The 20,883-nt window shown below is 45.8% G+C and overlaps 1 protein-coding gene across 8 annotated transcripts in view; it reads left to right on the top strand.

Moving 5' to 3' along the window:
* The window catches only part of AKAP13 (A-kinase anchoring protein 13), a 240,291-nt gene that overhangs the window by 164,618 nt on the left and 54,790 nt on the right, over positions 1–20,883 (top strand). For 6 of the 8 annotated variants that reach the window (XR_014504561.1, XM_083411731.1, XM_083411728.1 and 3 more), the window contains 6 exons: positions 3,622–3,758; positions 8,436–8,800; positions 11,997–12,050; positions 14,731–14,793; positions 15,894–16,086; positions 18,040–18,148. Coding sequence is in view for 7 of the 8 variants with exons in the window: in XM_083411731.1 (XP_083267857.1) it covers positions 3,622–3,758; positions 8,436–8,800; positions 11,997–12,050; positions 14,731–14,793; positions 15,894–16,086; positions 18,040–18,148 (921 nt within the window). In the remaining variant the exon portion in view is untranslated. The remainder of the gene's footprint in view (positions 1–3,621; positions 3,759–8,435; positions 8,801–11,996; positions 12,051–14,730; positions 14,794–15,893; positions 16,087–18,039; positions 18,149–20,883) is intronic. The other 2 variants (XM_083411734.1, XM_083411730.1) reach the window with 1 other exon arrangement.

Raw genomic sequence — 20,883 nt, 5'->3', positions numbered from 1 at the left:
GTACACTTCCAAAGCAACCTTCTCAGTGCACATAGGACAAATTATTCTCTCCCCCCCACACACCCATTTCTCAACACTTCTTTGTTTCTGATTCCTTCTACACATTTCTGGTCATAACTAACTCTAGTGGGAGAAAAGCAATTTCCTTGAAACCTGTGCTGCTTCATAACTCCCTTTGTTCTTCCATAGTAGAGGCTTTAATTGCCCTTTGGTGTTTCAAGCCTGGCATGTGTGTATGGTTTGAGGCTTTCAGTAAAAGGGCATTGTGGTCACTCGGGCCCCAATTTTTAAACGATTGTAAGGAAATAGCAAGTTGCATTTCCAAGGTATTTCGGGTCTAACTTGCCCAGATTTGATGAAAGACATCCTTTCATGCCAGTAATTATGTTATTTTAACTCCATCATCCATCATAAAGAGGTTTCAACAATTCATTCTCTGGGTGTGTGTTTTTAAAATCACATTTGCAGGAGTTCTAGAGTTATAGGAGGAAAAGCACAACAAAGGTATATGGGGTTATTACAGGCCTAGATGCCACCCAGTATCATGGTTCCATTCCCCATCTCCAACGCTCTTCTGAAAATAATCCTTAATACATGTTCATATTTTTACATTAATTTGGAATCGGTAGACCATTTTGGAGGCAATGAGAAGCCGTGGTTTTATACTACACAAGTAACACCCTACCAAACCACTGACTCACACATTTCCCCCCTTTCCTCCCACGCACCAGAGAAGTAGATGGGAAACTATTGCTTCTCATTTTCAGCAAGCCACAGTTCCCTGTTACATCTTAACTTGGGGATCTGTGGTTGTTTAAACTCTTGCTAGTGAGAAGAAGCTAGGATCAAACACCACTGTTTCTGATCCTGGTTTGCTCAGTAGCTCAAGATTTTTTTATTTATTAAAAAACACACACATTTCCCCTTGTTTGGATGTAACAGGGAACTGTGGTGTGCTTTTAAAATTGGAAGGAAAAGCTTCCTGTCACCACCTGCGATATGCTAAGATTTCCTATGGCTTGTTCACACAAGGAGCCTGGGACTTGACAGATGTTGCTGGGCTCCTGTCAGCCCAGCTATCATGGACCAATGGTCAGGAATGATGGAAGTTGTGGTCCAACAACATCTGGAGGACCTCAGATTCCCCCATCCTTCTCATAGCAGGGAACCATGGTTTTGCATTGTGCCTGGACCCAGGCCACATGTCTTTAAAAAAACACAGTGACAAAACTTGAGTCAATATGATCCCACTACAGTTGTACCTTGGTTCTTGAATGGAATCTGTTCTGGAAGTCTGTTCAACTTCCAAAAACATTCAAAAACCAAGGTGCATCTTCCAGTTGGCTGCAGGAGCTTCCTGCACTCAATCAGAAGCCGCCTAAGACGCGTCGGACGTTCTGCTTCCAAAAAACATTTGCAAATCAGAACACTCACTTCTGTTTGAGTCACAAGGCACGACTGTATTAGAATAGTAAAGTGATTTTGACAAACGTTATGAGAGTTAAAGAGGGGTAAGAGGCTGCATACACATTTAAATCACCCCTGAAACACTTTTGCTCCTCCTCCCCAAATTCTGGGAAGTGTAGATTGTTAAGAGTGATGGAAATTGTAGCTCGTGTGAGGGGTAAGCTACAGTTCCCATTATTATTATTATTATTATTACCACCACTACTACTATTAATATTATTATTATTACTACTAGTAGTACTACTACTACTGCTACTACTATGGGGGGCAGATGTGCTTTCTTTCATACCTTCCTCATGCCCTCTTGCTGACCTAGCTGTACCTTTGCTCAGCACGTGAGTTGATTAACTTCTTTGGACAAGGTATGTGCCCAGTGGCCAGCCTGGAACGTCCTTTTCAATTTTCCATCTGAGCTTTCTTGCGGAGCCGGCTTGTTTTTCCGTCTGGAATGTGGTGGGACATGGTCTGTTAAATTGCCAGCTGGATTTGGTGGGAATGCTGGCTTGCAGTTTGTTACGTCTTCTCTCCCGCCCCTGCCTCTCTCTGTCTCTTCCCCCCTCCCCAACCCATACATATCCCAACTTTTTCCTTTCCCACTTACAATGGAAAAGAAACGCAGACTTGCCAAGGTTGGGTTGAAAGTGGAGAAGGTGCAGGGAAAGAAACTCCACCTGATAAAATAAAAGAGCTATTCCCTCCGCGGTGTGGAAGCTCCTCGGTGGAATGCCAGTATTTCCACTCCTGGCACTCAACTCCCACAGCAGAGTTTTTCTGGTGCGTGAAATAGGCCTGTTGCATTGAGGCCTATTCCATTGTCCAGAATGTGAGTTGACTCTTTGCATAGCCAAAGAATTGCTTTTCAAGCTGTAAGGAAGCCTACCTGTGTTGCAGCCACAGTCTGCAACATGGGAGCAGTAATGCTGGTGTCGTTTAATGGCAGGGATGTGTCTATGCCGTGATTCTACAAGAATATGCAGTTCTGGGAAGCTCAGGTTTTTGCTTTTTCAAAGGACAGTTTGGCTGGGAAGATATAGTGGTACCTCGGGTTACAAACACCCTGGGTTAAAAACCCTTCGGGTTACAGACTCCGCTAACCCAGAAGTAGTATCTCAGGTTAAGAACGGTTTCGAGTTAAGAACGGACCTCCGGAACGAATTAAGTTCATAACCAGAGGTACCACTGTACTTGAAAGATGTGGGTAGAATCCGTGGAAACAGGAAGTCCGGATGGATATGATTCCTATTGGGTTTGGCTTTAGAAGAATGCTTTGTTCTCAGCCCCTGCCTGTGAAAGACTTCATTTTAAAAAGGGGGGAAGGTTAAAGGTAGCTTGACCAGCATATTCAGTGCATTGCTGGGTTCAAGTGAAGACAGAGAAAGGTTCAACTCTGTTATTTTTGCAGCTTTGTTTAAAAAGAAGAAAACAACTTTCCCAATGGGAGCAATGGAAGGGAAATAAGAGGAAGAGACTTGGCTGAACTCCTGAACTTGCTTGTATTTCTCCCCAGTTTAGGGGCATGTTGGGACCCAGATGGGCTTGTGTCCTCCCCTGGTGCACCCATTTTTTGGGCCCCACCAGTGTTTGAACTCCAGCTTTGGTGGCTGGGGCCAGCACATCAGTGGATCAGGTAGTGGCAGGGAAGCAGGACCTGCCGTTGGATTTCCTCCTCTGATGTCAGAGCTCTGTTCCCCTCAGAGAGGGAAGACCTGATCTTCCTCAGAACTATTGTACTGCAGCCTAAAGTATGCAGAATGACAATTTTCAGAAATGGGCTGAATATGAGAAATCATGCAAATCTGCAGAAAGGAATACATGCCACAGTCAGAATTTTAGTTTTTCTTAATGCAGAACTGGGATTTCCTGGGTGCAGAATTTACTTCTTTTTCTTAGCATGGAAGAACATTGGCCGACCTTACAGGGTTATTGATTTAATAACCCTTGATTGTGAGGTGCTTTGAACTCCAGAAGATGCTATAGAAATGTTAACCTTTTTTATTATTCCTTGGAATGGGGGAGAAGAAGCATAGTTCAATGGTAATTCATATTTTGGTTCATATTTATACAACTGTAGCTCTTGAATGACACTTGCATTAGTTTGGTGAACAATCTCAAACTGCCATACATTTCCCACCCCCTTCATTTCCCCCTCCCCAGACAGTGATAATTTCCTAGAAGATGGACTAAGTGGCGATTGTACCTCATCGCAAGACGTACTTAAAAGAAGATCTGAGAGCGAATCTGACCTCTTTCCTCTCTCAGGAGATGGGATGGACGAGGTGGACTTCGGGAAGGTAAGGCTTGAGTCTTGGTCATGTTTGATTATTGCATTTTTGGTGCTGCATAGATGCACCTAAATGAAACTCTTAACACAAGAAGAGCCCTGCTGGATCAGGCCAATGGCCCACCTAATCTAGTATCCTGTTATCACAGATGTTTATTAAGAGATTATTAGTCCCTGTGAAATGCCCTGTAGTAAGTATCTTGGGAAGATCTGGCGATATGATACGCACTCAGCAACACCAGTGCAATGGCCTGGGCTGGGTCCCATTGTTTATGCACAATGGATTTATTCTTCATTATCCTTTCTCAGAATGATCACTCAGTGCTATGGGCAGACATTGCGACATTCTCCCATCTGAGTGAATCACGCTCGCTAATGTCATTTCCTGCAGTCGTCTCTGTTAAAGCCTCCCTCCCTCTCTCCCTCCCTCCCACCCCGCCCCAGTCGCTTTCCCCAGCAGACCCTTGAACGTCCAGTGACCTTAGCGTTCCAAGACCTAATTTCTTTTCATAGTCCTTTGTACAAGCTAGAAACTTTGCTATGTTGAAACTATAAAGTGTGCAAGTCCTTGCCGAAATAGGTGCCGTGCTCGGTGGTGCTTTGATGAGCATTGACAAGAGCCACAGGGCGTCTGGCCAGCAGACTAAAAGTTCTGGACATGGAGTTGAGAAATGACTTTCCAACTCCTTCAGCTGTGTGCACAACCCAGGGAGTGCCGGAGGAAAGGGTGAGGCATAGAGATGAATTGTAATTTTCATCTGCAAAATTCTGGCTTTGGTTTCTGGCCAGGGGGTGGGAGAGAGGGGAGGAATCAACTACCACTAATGCAATTCAGATCCCCCCCCCCCCCCACAAAAAAACCTCCTAATAGTTGGCTTTGCTGCAACGGTTTTCTATTCTTTCTTGTTCTCTGTGAGAGACTTTTGTTTTTTAACGTGCATCTGTGTAATGTAGCACCAAAGAATTGAAAAGGAAGTTGTTTATAAGTAGAATATTTGGAGCGCAGTATTGAAACCAGATGAGAGTGTTCTCGGAAGTGCAGGCAGAGCACCTATTATTGCATTACCTCTGTCGGTGGATCCTCAGATTGTGTGCCGGGGTGCATAAATGCTCTGTTACTGGGGCTGCAATTGGAGCTGGCCAAAGTTCGGGGAAACCACATTGCTGTCCTCACATCATTGCCTGTGAGAGCAGGGAAGCTGTATGATGCATTCATTCCTTCTCCCTCTGCAAGTAGATGATGCACAGTGACATCATCCCAAGAAGGTTACCAAGGATGTGACAGAAGCCATTCCAAGAGAATTCCCAGGAAGCGTCATATGCTTCCTTGAGCCCTGACTGCAACTGAGCAAGGAGAGGGTGCCTGGAAGCAGTAATAGCAAGCAGTATCTCACAGTTGCAGTGAGAATGTGCCTGCCTTTTGTTCTGGAAGAAACGCCTACCCAAGAGTGAAGCGTATTAAATTGGGGGAGAGCAGGCAGGCAGAGAACTGCACCCCAGGCATGAAATGCTTCTTCAGATTATTTACATTCTATCCTTTGCACAAGCCACAGGGAGGTTCATCAAAGGCAAATGAAATACATACATTGACATAGTGCTTTGAAAACAGGAACATAAGAAGAGCCTGCTGGATCAGGCCAGTTTCCCATCTTAGTCCAGCATCATACTCTCACAATGGCCACCCATATGCCTCTGGGAGATTCGAACACAAGAGCACCACAAGTCATTAAATAAGTTTCTGATAATTTCATTTCTGATAGCGGCAGCAGCAACCAGGTCTCCTCCTCCTTCTCCAAATGCCTGCTGGAAAAGATGTATCTTAACTAACCACCTAAAACTATAGAGAAATGGGGCCAGATTCATCTCTTTAGAGAATTCCACACATAAAGAACTGCCACTGAAAAGGTCCTTTTCCAGGATCCTACATCACATGTCTCCTACTGAGGAGGGACCACCAAATTATCTGGATAAGGAGCAGTCTCTAGGTTGTTACGTTTTAATATCTCTTTGAGTCTAGTTCTGATTTTAACTGTTTTTAGATAATTTTTAAATTACTGGTTTAATTGTTTTTATTGATAATTCTAACATTTATTGTGAACTGCTTAGAGGTCTTTTTTTCCACCCCCTTAAAATTAAGCAGTATATAAATATATAAAAAAACAAACAGGCTGCAGTTTTAGCTGGAATATGGTCTGCCGATACTTTCCCCAAACATGAGCAGCTGATCCAAAGGGAACAGGAACCCTCCTGGTCTTACGAAGCCCTTGCATCCAAACAAACATCTCAGTTTGAGCAACTTTGTGGTCATTGAGTAGCCCTACTGATTGCCTCAGCCCTCTTTGTCTCTTTCTCAATCTGATCACGGACATGTATTTTGGTTCTTGCTCTGTGGAGGTCCATGCTTGCGGCACATCTTCTGCCTCACCCCACCTGCAGACTGCCCTGGAGTTTGGCAGAGGCCTAAAAACAGATTCTAGGCCTTGGCGCCCGGGATGCCCTTGGCTCTCAGGTTCACCTGTCAACCTGTGTCTGGTGAGAGGGTGTGCGCCTCCTAAGCAAGGTCACTCAGTAGATCACAATGATACTCTAATTCTAGCATTTGTCAAACTCCTCCCGAACTTAACTCCACCTTCCAAGCTCTCCAACCCAACTGCAACCATCCCTTCATCTGAATGCAGATGATCCTTGCATGAAACCGCCATGTGTGCAGTGCTGTTGTGCTCATGTCCAGCTTGCAGACTTCCCACAGGCATCTGGTAGGCTACCGTGAGAACAGGATGCTGGACCACATGGGCCACTGGTCTTGACCTAGCAGGCTGTTCTTGTGTTCTTAAAAAGAAAGGCAGTAAGACATTTCAGGAGTTGTGGGTGGCACTGTGGTCTAAACCACAGAGCCTCTTGGGCTAGCCGCTCAGAAGGTCAGCAGTTCGAATCCCCACAACGGGGTTAGCTCCTGTTGCTCGATCCCAGCTTCTGCCAACCTAGCAGTTCAAAAGCACGCCAGTGCAAGTAGATAAATAGGTACCACTCCAGCGGGAAGGTAAACGGCGTTTCTGTGCGCTGCTCTGGTTTCGGTATTCCGTTGCACCAGAAGAGGCTTAGTCATGCTGGCCACATGACCCGGAAAAACTGCGGGCAAACGCCAGCTCCCTCGGCCTGTAAAGTGAGATGAGCGCCGCAACTGCAGAGTCGTCTGCGACTAGACTTAACTGCCAGGGGTCCTTTACTTTACCTTTTACTACAGTTCCTTGAAGCAAATCTATAAAATTTCATAGGATATTAGCTCAGAGTTGGTGAGGATGCAATACAGTATTACTATTTATTACATTTTGTTTCCCATCTTTCCTCCACTGAGATCAAACCCCTCCCCAATTTCATGCTCATAAGAACCCGGCGAGGTTTTGTTGAAATAGTTGACTGGCCCAATGTCACCCAGTGAGCCTCCTGGCCAAGTCAGGATTTGAACCTGGGTCTCCTTGGTCCTTGTGAACACTGTAATCACTGCACCATGCTAATTGTAATCTAAGTGGCATCTTCTTGATTTTACTGCGGTGGAAAAATTCCTGGATTCAAAAACAACCGCTTGCAACAATATTCATGTAAGGCTTGTGATCCATCCTGCCATGTGATGTGTTGAAGCCGCAGTCCTATGCTGCATACGGTCTCTAGGTTCGGTTTATGCATAAAATCTGCTCAAGGGGATTTCTGTCAAACTAACATCTCTATGCAAAGTCACAGTTATGTAAGGAGGATGTGGGAGGCACTTCTTCTTTACGTTGTCTTGTAAATAACGGGCAAGGGTTTTGTAAATCCCCTCCAGGAGAGCTGTTTCCCAGTGAGATCACCCTTCCTAGCTATCTCTGCTGCCTCATCTTTCTAAATTTAATTTGGGGCCGAGGTTAACCAAGCAGCAGGAAGCTCTGACACTCGGTGTTTCAGAGTTAAGAACTTCTTTAGGAGTTGTAGACAAAAAGGGGCAATATTAGTACCATGATGTTTAAAAATATAATGGAAGTTACGTGGTCAAAAAATAATAATCTTTAAAACACATGACTAAAAATCTAGCTATCCTTAACAGTTATACCCCATGTCATACTTCAAAAAAGATTCGGAAAAAGAGAAAGAAAGCCAACAGCATCTGCCAAATACTACCTACAATTCTAATGTCACCTCCAATGCCAGAGGCATTATGTGTCTGCATTCCAGTTGCTGGAAATCCTAAGCCAAGGAGAATGTCACTGTGTTCATCTTCTGCATCTCATAAGCATCTAGCTAGCTACTCAGTGTGAGAACAGGCTGCTGGACTAAATGGGCCTTCAACCTGATCCAGCAGGGTTCGTCTTCACCTTCTTCACTGTGGCTGTGAGAAGCAGGGGTTTTACTGCAGTGGGCTTCAACTTTTGGAACAGGTCTGCTTTTCTAAAAGAAGGTCCTCTCTTCTTTGTTTCTGTAAAGGCTGCAAGACGTTCAGCAACCTTCAGCTGGTGCTTGATGGATTTGGTTGTAGTTTTAAGACTTTTATAACTGTGGATATGTTTCAAATAACTCATTATCTTACTGTGCCATGTAGGTCTGTGTAAACATTGCCTGCAGCCTTGATTATCAGCAAATCATTTTAAATAGATTAATACAGTTTCTGCTTGTTTTGTCGTCGTCCTCCTCTTCTCCCACTCCTGCTTCACATCAGCCCGAAGAGGAGCAGTCGGCGGGCGATAGCACAAGTTCTAGTTTCTCTGCCGACGATACGCTGTCCCTAGAAAGGAACTCGTCCCTTGGGAGTGACATCTCCCTCCCTCAGGCGCTAGGCATCAGCAGGCCCAAGGATCGGTACAGCCTGGATGGCAGCTGCTTCAACATGGCAACAAGTGCCGAGGGCCAAGATGGCGAAGCTGGCGTCTCCGGGGAGCTGGATGAAGAGCTGGACAGCATCACGGAAGTGCCTCCTCCTGCTTCTGCCCTGAAGAGCTCCATGAGGCCACTGTCTCCTTTCCGCCGGCATAGCTGGGGCCCTGGGAAGAATGGCAGCAACGAGGCTGAGATGAACAATCGAAGGTGAGTAAAGGCCTCTTGGATGTGGGCACCCAGTGATCCATAGCTGTGGTAACTTCAGCCTTGTGATCTTTATTTTTTTGGGGGTGGGAGAGGGCAGTAAGGCAGCCTCCAAATAAGCCCATAGAAGTTATTAGCCTGCAATTTTTGGGCAGTATGCAGTGAGGTTTTACTCAGACTAGATCCAGCCGGGACTACCTCAAGTCCATGGAATACCACCCAGCGGTCTTACTCTGAGTAGGACTTAGTTGAATACAACCCAGTTTTTATTATTATTATTACTCTTTTACTAACCAGCTAAGGGAACAGTAGCTGATATTTCCATGTGGAAGAATGGGAGCTCCTTTTTCTGCAGCCAGCATGAGAATCAGTTTCTCAAAGCAGTGTTAAAAATAGCCTTCTACCAAGCAAACTAATGAAAGAGGCACAGGGGTGATCTGTCTCCCCGCTCCGGCCTGTGGAGCTGCCGTTCTGGATGTGGAGTGAAGATGCTTTACTTCCTCTTCAGCAAGCACAGAAACCAAGTGGGATAGTGGAGGAAGAATTGAAGGATCGGTCCCTCCCTTGCCAGCCTCCTCACTTTCTTGCCTGTCTAGTTCTTAAATACAAGGCTGCAGTAAGAAGAGTTTTAAGGTCAGCAAAAGCACCGCTGTCTTTTATTGCTTGAGTTCTAAGGGGGGAAATTCTGTGACAGTCAATCACCATAAGTCCTTCTTTGTACCTGTGGGTTTGATTTTTACATTTTAAAGAAACCCCAACAACATTATTTTGACTTTCGACCATAAAATATAATTTTATGGATTCATGTGAGTAAATTCAGTTAGCTGACACACAGTGTTCATCAGCTAGAAATTATCTACCCATAAAGCTGTATTGAGACAAATCAGTAGCATGTCCACCTCTCATTTGTAGAAATACTGGCTGGATATTTTTGTTACTGACAAAACTGATTATGTTACAACAACAAAAATGTTGCTAGCATAAATACATACAGCATAGCAGAATATGGGGGCAAAAACTGGGGCCAGCTTTAGAAGCCAGACAAAATTACGCATGCCACAGACCAGGGGTTTTGTCTGTCATGTCTGGCTAAGCTTTGGACGCACTCTGAATGATAGAACATGCCTCTTTCCACAATCTGGAGGCATGTGTGGCTATCTCTTCCCTGCTGCACTGAGCCACGGAGAAGCTCGGAAATCAGGGAGACACTTTCCACTGCTTTCTGAACTTCTCCAATGGTGATGGTCACAGATTCTGCCCCCTTTTCTCCCAAGTGCTCAAGAAAACGAAAGTTGCACTCACCAACGATGAGGTGTCACGTGTATTCGTGCAGTCCCAGAGCAAAACTTTCTGTTTCAATTTGAGAGGTCAAAATATGCGTCCTACAAGTGCAAGCACGAGTCCTTGGTTTTGGAACGAGTGCGCTTGGGTCGCAGCAAGCCACAGAAAGGATTAAAGCAGCCTTGTGTTTTAAGTTTCACACAGGTGAGTGAATGGATTGGAGGAGGGGGCAGGTGGCTCTAGCTACGGAGGAAGGAAAGCCCTTCTTGGCAACCCACATGGAAATGCAACAGGTTGCTAAGAGGAGCGGATTGCTTGATCCCTCCTCTGCTAGTCTGCTTGGTAGAAGTGTGTTGCTGGGCTTCATCGGTTCAGTCCAGGGCACAGGGCTGGAAGTTTCATGGCATGAAGAGAAGCAATCAGATAGTTACTTAGCTCTTTGCCATAAAATCCAACCCCAGGTTTTACAGATTGAAGTGAAACTTTCTTTTTTCCCTGTTGTCTGTTACTATGGGGCAGCCGGAAACCTTTAATTTCAGGTTGTTTGTGTCTGTTAAGCAAAAACGGGATAGCTGAAGAAAATTGACAGAATACTAGAAAGCCAGATTGTGTACAATCAATGGTGTGATTATATCCTAGTAGGATTCTTAGGACAAAGTAATTCTCGTGCCTTGTATTATTGCCTCATTATGACTCACCCTCATGCACTGGGGTGTGTGTGTGTGGAGTGGCTGATGAACTTACAGGGGCAAAGCAGGTAGCACTTCAGGCTTCAAGATTAAGGAAGGCATTCAGCAGGTAGTGGGGGGGGGGGTCATCTGACACATAGCTGTGCATTTAAAGCAGGGGAGGTGTAATTTTTTTCTAATCTGAGAGCCATATTGCCTCACTGCAAACCCTCCATGGGCTGCACGCCAAAGCTAAATTTAAAAGTGAGTGCAGACTGAAGTTTGTGCATCTATTCCCCCCCAAATATATTATTATTATTATTATTATTATTATTATTATTATTATTATTATTAAATTGAAATCCATGCATATAATTCTGGGATGGCTTTGGGGGCCATTAAGATTGCTTGGGTTCACCCCGATTTAAATCGACAGACTGTCAGTAAATACAATAAGCAGAATAAAGAACAAAATCTGCCCTAGATTGTGCTCCTTCTGGCTCATTCCTATGATCACGTGATGGTGAGAACACCCTCCTTGCACATAGAAAAATAGGATGTCAGGTTAGTCTGAACCTTCAGCCTGACATCCTGCTTTTCCCATGTGTGTAGAACAGGGATGGGAAACCTCTATCTGTCCGAGGGCCACATTCCCCTAGCGTCAGCCTTCTGGGGGCCACATGCCAGCCAGTGGGCAGGGCCAGAGGCTGAAACAGGAAAAGCAAGAAATGCAAATTGTTGCTAGTTTCTGTATCCCTCTCTTATCTTCCATTGAGACAAGCACTATCTGAGGTCAAGGGTATTTTCCAACCTGCGAAAACAGAGGGCACAAAGCACAGCTAGTTTGGGGTTTAGTTAGGAAGGGGAGGGGAGGGGGCCTGGGAGAGTCCAAGGGCCAGACAGAGAGAGGCTTGAAGACCCCTGGGCCTCAGGCTCCCTATGCCTGGTGTAGATGTATCCAAGCGTACAACTCTCCTGCACCTTCGTTCACAAGTGGACCTGGTCCTGCCAAAGCTTCACCTTTTGAGTCTGTTGATTTAGACCCAAGGTGACTTTCTCACTGCTCTCTGGGTACGTTGCTGGAGCTTTATGAAACATGCCCTTATTTACATGTTGCCTTTCTCCACTTCTTGTTCCACATTCTTTTACCCAGTACTTCCCCGGCCAGTCCCAGTCTGGGGGGATTGCTCATTTGTTCATATTGCGCCTTTGTCATTGCTGACTGACCACTGTCCATGATTCATTTTCAGTTCAATGCGAGTGCTGGGGGATGGTGTAAGGAAGCCTCCCACACATAGGAGAAGGTACAGCACCACACTCTGATGCTGACTAACCATGTTGCATTTGAATGGCTACTAACCTCTTGCTTTTATGCCAACATCTCTTCGTTTATCCCAACACAACTGGCCAGCTTGTTAGCAGCTTTGCCCCTCAAGTTTGAGACAGTGCAAAATGTTCCTCGGACTACTTTCCTTGGATGGCTGGATTTGCATAGTTTGAGGGTTTGGGTTCTTTTTGTAAATGTGAAGGATCCTGCCCCCGCCCCATTGTATGTTCTTCATTATGTACCACGTTGGCTAATGAAATGGATTCATGTACACACAGTGTTTCTGAGGAGGAATAAGCCTTGTGCTTGCGTAACTCCACCCTCCCACCTCCTCTCCCCTATGTCTAGAGTCCAGGAACTGCAAATCATGGTTTGGAGCTCCTTTCTAGGTTTGATTTTGAGGGTGGGGTAGCGCAAGCTGTAATTTGGCTATTTGACTGTAACAGGAAACAATGGTTTGCCAAGCCAGGTTGTAACTAATTGACTGAATGTATGAGAGGAGGAGGGAGTGTACAAACACAAGACTTGTTCCCACTCCTCCCAAGTGGTGGTTTGGAGGGGTGGAAACATTGGGTTGTATCCCATGCTGCATGAGGGAACTTCTACTCGCAAAACAGGACTTCCACTCCGTCTCCTCCCCGCCCACGCCCCCATATCATCTCCAGAAGGTCCCCCAACTCCTCCTGAACTAATTTGGATGCAATTTAGTGGAGGAGAGAGAGAGGAGGAAGCTCCATCGCTTGCACAGAAGCTTCTTGCATGAGCAGAGCTCCAGTTTTGGATAAAGCCCATTCCATGTAAACTGAGCTACTATCTGCACAACCTTTTGAGACTAGATGGCAGTACTCAAAATATAAACAGTTCAGTTAAATATAATTAATTGTTTGCAAAACTGTCCCAAGATTTTTCAGAATAGGCAGATTTGAAGGAAATGAAACAGATTTACAAAATATTCAGTACCCATGATCTGGCTGGTTTTCTTTTCTTTATCCCTTTCCTTTAAGAACGAAACAAAAACAGTCTAACTCCCTTGAAAGCTGGGGGCATATAAGTCTGTTCCTGCTCCCTGTTTTTTGTTACGTTCTGTGTTCAACGAATTTTTCCTCCACCCTCTAATTTAAATTTAAACACGCTGCTTGAGGCAGATTTGTAGATTTCCATACCAAAAAACCTCAGCAAGCCTAATCCTGCCAGAATTAATAGGGCATCCCATGCTTGAGTGGTGATTTTTGCAAAAACATGTTTCTACAAATTTGGCAGAAGGTGGCTTAGAAAATTGATCGTCTATTATTATTATTATTATTATTATTATTATTATTACGCCCACTGTTTAACATTTTGTTGAGCTTTAAATGCTGAAAGAGGAAGACTCCAGCGATGGTATACTGTGTAAGACCCATTAAAGAAAGAAAAGGGGAAATGTCAGCCTCAAAGCATTTACGATTGCGTTAATAACGCATGCAAAAGTTGCTTCAGGTGCCTTGTAAAAACTTAACCTTTTGAGGAGACTTTCCCTGACCCATAAGATTGGACCCTGTTTTAGATGCCTGAATCTGTTTGAATGCTTTTATATGCTTTTATGTTTTTATTCTGCTTCATTGATTTTTAGGCTGTATTTTTGTTGTAATGGATATTTGTATATTGCACACAGTGTACACCACTTAGAGATTTTAAAACTTTTAAATAAAGGTCTGTAGCCCAAACATACGGTAACTGAACTGTTTCAGTATTCAGGCACACACACCCTTCTTCCTGGTCCCCTACATAGGCTTTTTTGGCCCACAGTTCCATAGTTTTCATAGATTTTTTTCTGCCTTTCTATTCTGTTCAGTGCCATATAAAACACAGTTCCTGCTATCCCTAATCCTGGGTGATGTTCTTCCTCAACCCTCCCTCTCCTGTGAATGTTCCATTAATCACCTTCATGAATTATCCATCCATTCAGAACTCCACCTCCTCCATTCATTCTTTCCCAAGGTTCCATGATTCCCAATTACCCTGTCTTCTGGGTGCCTTATCTGTTAAACTCTCTTGGCTCCTAAACTCACTCCTACCCCTATTTCTCTCAGCCATATCCTTTCCATTGGGGCTGTCCCAGCCAAACTGGCTGTTCTCTTTCTCTCACTAACACCCCCCACTCCTGGTCAATATTCTGTGGACTGAAACTTCCCTAGGAGCTGCAGTGTTCGTGGGTTTTCTGTGACATCAGAGCAGCTCACCCAATAGCTAGTCTAGGTTTTAGTTAATTACATAGACATAGCTTTCTCTGAGGCACAGTTGGCCAGGACTTAACCCACCCAAGTTCTAACTCTCTAAGGAGAGACCACCTCCTTCGCTACAGACCCTCTCACATGTTAAGATCAGAAGAAAGGGACTTCTTTGTGGCAGAGTATGTGTTGAACACATGTCCAGCCATTCACAAACTGGTCTATGCAAAGTTAACAGCGGGAAAAGCAGCTGTCTGACATCACCACTGCAAAGCTGAGGCATGCCTGCCAATCCACTACTCTCCCTCATTGACAAATGAGCATCAGGTGCTTTGGTTTAAAAGAGCTGTTTTCCTTTTAATGGATAGCAAGATTTGTTAGCACCTGCCTCTCTGACCGCCCTGTAATGGCTGCCTTCTTGCTCTCTCTCTTGCCTTTTGGTGTCCTCAGTTTGAGCTGGTGTCCCTCTGATGTCCAGTGCACCGCCATGGGTGCTGATTTGAATGGCAGAAGGTAGAGTATACATAAATGTTCTGCAGCAGTAAAGGGAGCTTGCAAACCCCGAGTTATCGGCTTTTGGTGTGGTGTTTGTAGCCTTGTGGTGTCGCTGTGTGTCTGCAGACTTGAGTATCGTTCAGTCTCCATCTGGTTTGCTTCCTTTTGAAGCCCTTGAGCACGTGCTCAAAGTTTGGCAAGCCAGAATTTGTGGCGGCCCCTCCTCCATGCTAACTTGAAGAAGGGGTATGTTGGTGTGTTTGGTACTGGAAATCAGGGCCATCAATTGAATCCGAGCATTCAGGACTGACAAAAGGAAGAACTTCCTCACACAGTGCATATTTAAAAATAGGGAATTCACTGCCACAAGATGTAGTGATGGCTACCCTCATGGATGGCTTAAAAAGAGGGCTAGACAAATTCAAGGAGGATCAGGCTGTCAGTGGCTGCTAGGAAATCACATCTAAAAAATTCTCAAAAAGTTTGACAAGCAGGTATATAGCATAGTCATAAAACCAACGAAATACCATTGCAAAATAGCTTTTCGAACTGGTCATCCTTTTCAGCATCTTTCACCTTGGGAAAGTCATTGCACTGTGAAGTGCTCCTGTTCAGGGTTTAGCTAGCCAATGAAGCCCTTTTCCAGTATATTCCATTCAGTTGTTGTCTCCACTGCTAACAGTAGATCCCGTTAACTAACCAAGGAGATGAGATAGATATGAGTGTCCTTGCAACCGAATCATTTAAAGCAGGGGTCGCCAATGTAGTGGTGTCTGCAGGGAACTGATTAATATGCCTCCCCATCCCCGCCATATTGGTTTAGGGGGTGGGGGGAGTATGGTTGAACCATTTTCTGGTCCTGCTTTTATCTTCTTCTGCTCACTTAGATGTGGCAGTTGTTTGGTGTTACGCCACGCCTCAATGGCAGCCATTTTATGAGTGGTGCCCACAGCACTTCCTCAAAATTCCAAATGTGCCCACTAGCTCCAAAAAAGTTGGCGACCCCTGATTTCAAAACCTATTTTTGATTGGAAGCTTCCCCTCAGATATGCAGTGAGCTTGTATGTTGATCCACCGAGAATCTGCAGAAGCTTGAGATCTGTTTTTTCTCTCTTTAGTTACAGCTTAGAAGGCCTTGCTGGGGAGGGTGACGGTACTAAGAAGCCACCCTCCAGCCTCGAAACGGCAACTCTGAACACCAAAGATCTCCGGCAAAGCCCCCTGGCAAATGATGAGCGTGGTTCTCTAGTCTCACTCACCGAAGAGGAGCTGGAACTAGAGCAAGGGGCAATTAGAAGTCTTAACCGCCAGGTAAACAAGGTTCTTCTCCCCCTCTCCCCCCTCTCCCCCCCCATTAAGAGTTTAATTCCATCTGTATGATATCTACGGTGAGCTGAGTAGCCCATCCAGGCCACATTTGCACCATATATATGTAAAGCGCTATGATACCACTTTAAACAGTAAAGGCTCCCCCCAAAGGCTTCTGGGAACTGTAGTTTGTTAAGAGCCCTGAGAGTTGTTAAAGGTAAAGGTACCCCTGCCCGTACGGGCCAGTCTTGACAGACTCTAGGGTTGTGCGCCCATCTCACTCAAAGAGGCCGGGGGCCAGCGCTGTCCGAAGACACTTCCGGGTCACGTGGCCAGCGTGACATCGCTGCTCTGGCGAGCCAGAGCCGCACACGGAAACGCTGTTTACCTTCCCGCTAGTAAGCGGTCCCTATTTATCTACTTGCACCCGAGAGTGCTTTCGAACTGCTAGGTTGGCAGGCGCTGGGACCGAACAGCGGGAGCGTACCCTGCCGCGGGGATTCGAACCGCCGACCTTTCGATCGGCAAGCCCTAGGCACTGAGGCTTTTACCCACAGCACCACCCACGTCCCTTGAGAGTTGTTAGGAGACTCCTATTCCCCTCCCAGAGCTACAGGAGTTGTTAATCACAGGGAACTCTGGGAATTGTATCTCTGTGAGGGGAATATATGGGTTTCCTAACAACTCTCAGCGGCTCCCATGTATGGTCTGAGTGTGACCCAGTCAGATATCGGCAGAAGTGACATGAGTCAACGGAATGACTGTCGTGTCGTAGTGAGGACATAAGGGGGCCGTTTCCTGCCAGAAGGGAACTCCAGTTTCCTTGAATAGATCTGTAGCAGGTTGTTCCTCATTTGATCTGCCTGCCTCCCACTCTGTGACCCTGCTTTTATACAGCTTAAGAGAAGAGGGCAAATTATATTTCTTTCAGCCTTGCCCAACCTGCTGCCCTCCAGATGAACTACAGCTCCCAGGCAGTATGGCCAGTAGCCAGGGATGGTGGGAGCTGTACGCTCCGCATGTTTTGGGCTACCAGGTATGGGAAGGCTGCTATGGAGATGAAAAATGGGCAGTTTTGCGCGTTTAAACCCATTTCACAGGAGCACAGGAAGAAGCTGCCTTGCACAGAGTCAGACTGCCGGTCCATTTAGCTCACTCAGCATTGCCCACACTGGCTGGCAGTGGCTCTCCAGAATTTCAGGCAGGAGCTTCTCATTACTATGGGGATATTTTCTGGGGTGGTGGTGAGGGACCCAAGTACAGCATCTGGCTAGTCTTGACGGGCTTGCTTGTGCCACTTTGAGCTATTTACTCTGCATTCACCTTTCTGTGTTGCGCCTGCTTAGCGTTTGTGGCATACTTAGTGTCTGAACCTGTGTGTAAGGTGGTCCTACAATGGGGAGTGCCTTTTTGGTTCCACGGTGTTGGTGGATGTTAGGTTCGCCACGTGTTTCTTCTGTCCCCAAGTTCCAGAGGGCTGAATTAGTTTCACCCATGCCTAAGCAAAAACCCAGGCAAAGGGCTCTTTAACTACTTCTTCCCCGGTTGTGAGAGACTTGGGCATAGCCCTCTGCTTATTATCGATCTCGGCTGCTTAACTCGCCAGCACAAAGCAGTCAGCAAATGGAGACTGGTCAGATGAGATGCACAGGTGCTCTGTTGAAGATGTTGTTGCTTGCTCATGCTGGTGAGGAAAGAGTTAAACAACCTTTTACTTGGTGGGTCTCAGCTTGCACAGGAGAAATCTACTCATGTGCTTGGGATTGGAGTCAGATGGGAATTTCCTCAGGGCTCCTGTGAACTGTCTAGCTCAGTATTGTCAACCCTGACTAGAAGCAGCTCTCCAGGGCTTCAGATGGGATCATGCTAGGGATTGGACCTCCTGGCAACGGGTTTCCTGCCCCCTTTTGTGCAGTGGGGTTTTGTAGTTCAGCTTTGCTGTCTTGTTTTTTGCAGATACGCCAAAGATCTCAGCCCCGTGCCTTCAGCTTCACTGCAACTCCTGTTTCTCCCCCGCTGACTAAGTCCATGTCATTGATGACCATTGGCCAAGCTGGACCAGACAGTGAGTACACGTGGCTCTTTGTCTTTCTTGCTGCATACAGCGTTTGGTGGTGACTGCACCTTGAGTGTACTAATAGCACCTTCCCCTTTTCCTGTGCCATGGCAGCTTAGATATAAATAACTGGGGCAGAACACAAACACACTGAGCTGCTTTATCCTGAGTCAGGCCTTTGGTCCATCACGGCCAGTACTGCCCACTTCAATAAGCAGTGATTCTCTAAGGAGACACAGGGTGAGGCTTTCCCCAGCTTGGCTGCCAGAGAGTCTTTTTAACTGGAGTTGCCTGGAATTGAACCTAGGAATACAAAGCATGCAGCCTCCCACTGAGCTGTCAATCTTTTCTGGCAATCTTCAGATAAACAAAGTTGGGGTGGAGGTGGTTGCAGAGAACAAGGATGGACTTCATTCCTCCAGAAACACAGCACTGCTGCACCTTTCCACTTCCAAAAACGCTAGCTCACGTCGAAAGCAGCTGGTTCTTCGGTGGTCCTCAAAAAGCACAAATATGCTCCCTGTGACTAACATTCTCTCCCTTTTGAAAAATACCCACCCGGTGATTTTACGTATCTCTGGAGTTTTGAGAGACGTGGAGAACAAGTAATCTCTACATCTGCTCCATTCTCCAGCGGATATGCGATGACACACCTGTTGGATGACTGTGTGCCTTGAGGGTGTTTTGTTGATGCCAGAGCTATGTCAGTAAGTGCTGGTTTGCACAGATCCACTGAGCATCTCATGAGCCTTGACACATGTGCAGTGACTGTGTTCTGCCTCTGAATTACTGGCAATATAGAGTGGCAAGAGCACTGTGGTACTCATGTCTTGCTTGCAGATTTCCTTAAAGCGTTTGGTTGGCCACTGTGAGAACAAGATGGTGGACTAAATGGACCTTCATTCTGATCCAGCAGGACGTTTTTGTGTTCTTAAGGACCAGCACAACTCCCATGGGGAAAGGTGCCTTAAGTGATAGGGAACAGCCATATGCTAAGTCACACTTTTGCTCCACCTAGTCCAGAATTGCCTCTGAATACCAGTTTCTGGGAATTGTAAGCAGGGAGAGTGCTGTTGCTCTCACATCCTGCTTGTAGACTTCCCACAAACATCTGGGTGGCTGCTGCAAGAAAACAGGATCCTGGACTATAGATGGGCCTTTGGCCTAATCCAGCAATGCTGTTCTTACGTGAGAACGAAGTCATTGCTATAATGCTTTGTACCCATGCCTGAACCTTTGCTGCAGTGTGCTGATAATAGTGTTTACGCTAGGTGGAGGAGTTCCATTCCGTATTGGTTTTGAGATTGCGGCATTTGCACAGCCAGCCCTAACAATAGGCTGAGTGAGGCGGCTGCCTCAGGCAGCTGATTTTGGCTTGCAAAAACCCCTTAAAAAATGGATCAAGGGTTAGTTATTGGCTATGTTTCTGTTCTATTTTTACTGCCAGGGAAAGGCACTTGTGAAATTTTCTGTCTCAGGTGCCTAAATAGTAATGGAATTATGTACCTTGAATTCAAGGAGGGCACAGTTTGCCGCTTTGCCTCAGACAGCAAAATGTGTTGGGCCAGCCCTGAGCATCTGATTGGATTTGCCCCGTATTCATTTTCATTCAGAAATCTGGATTTTAACTCATAGGTGACTTCTGCCATCTCCTTTAAAAAAAAAGTCTTTCCCAGACGACAGCCACTCCCATCAATATCAGCTAGCACAGCCTTTGTTTGACCCTTTGTTTTTAAGCAGAAGTGTCACCCTCCTGAAGCATTTTAGCAAAGAGGGTGCTCTTATAGGAGAGAGACCCTTTTGATTAGGGAGCTTCTTAAGGATGCTTCACAAGGAGGAAAGCCTTTTTAGAAAAACCATTCTCAAGACTTGTGACTAATAAAGATGTTGACTAGAGGTTGTTGTCCCTTAGCAATGGTAACCAAAGCACTAAGCTGTCCATCTATTAAAATAACCGCTTCATCTGCTTTGCCTTATTGCACCAATTTTCCTCCCCCTCCCAAAGCCTGTCATTTAAAAAATAAAGAAAAAGAAAGAGGAAATAACCATTTGGTATCTTTTTCTTTCTCAGTTGCTAACCAAACACTAAAAGCAAAAAATAAAAAGAGGGGGGGAAATTTCTTCCCAGAAAACAGGCTTGCCTGACAAATGAATGATTCCCCCCGCCTGTTCCATTAGAGGAAAACTTTCCATCCAACTTGGAAGGAGTGACATTGCATCAGTCTGAGGCAGACTGTGGCTCGTTGTGCACATTCCTCCCTCCCTCCCTGCAGAATCTCCTTTTGCATATGCTACCAGCTGGGACTTGGCAGGTATGGGGAAAGAACTCTCATAAAAATGTGGGGGTCAGCATTGCAGTTGACCATCTGGAGGATGCACAGTGGGCTCTTAAGAGCAACCAAGCATCGCATCTCTGACGGGAAGTAGATAGTTGTACACAAGTGTAACCGCTGTTGAAACTGCCACCCTGTTCCTCTGCCTTAAGGAAATCCAGTAGGAATCTAGAAAGCTGAGCTCATCTAGCTTAGTATTTTGTCTGCAGCAGGAATGGGCAGACTGCAGGCTTGAGCGATCTGCTTTGCTGTTTCATCGAACCATCAGCCTGGATCCAAGTCCAAATAGTGGCTTAGAAAAAGGAGCAGGCATAGAATTAAGGAAGAGGGCACTTCTAAGTGCAACTTAGCCCAGGAATTTGTCCCTCCCCCCAACTGAGCGCATAGCTCAGGGGTCTGCAACCCGCGACT

The sequence above is a fragment of the Podarcis tiliguerta genome (assembly GCF_965153285.1).
Source record: "Podarcis tiliguerta genome assembly, chromosome: 14".
Classification (NCBI taxonomy): domain Eukaryota; kingdom Metazoa; phylum Chordata; class Lepidosauria; order Squamata; family Lacertidae; genus Podarcis; species Podarcis tiliguerta.
The sequence above is the reverse complement of the archived record's forward strand: the minus strand, read 5'-3'. Positions and strand labels throughout refer to the sequence as shown.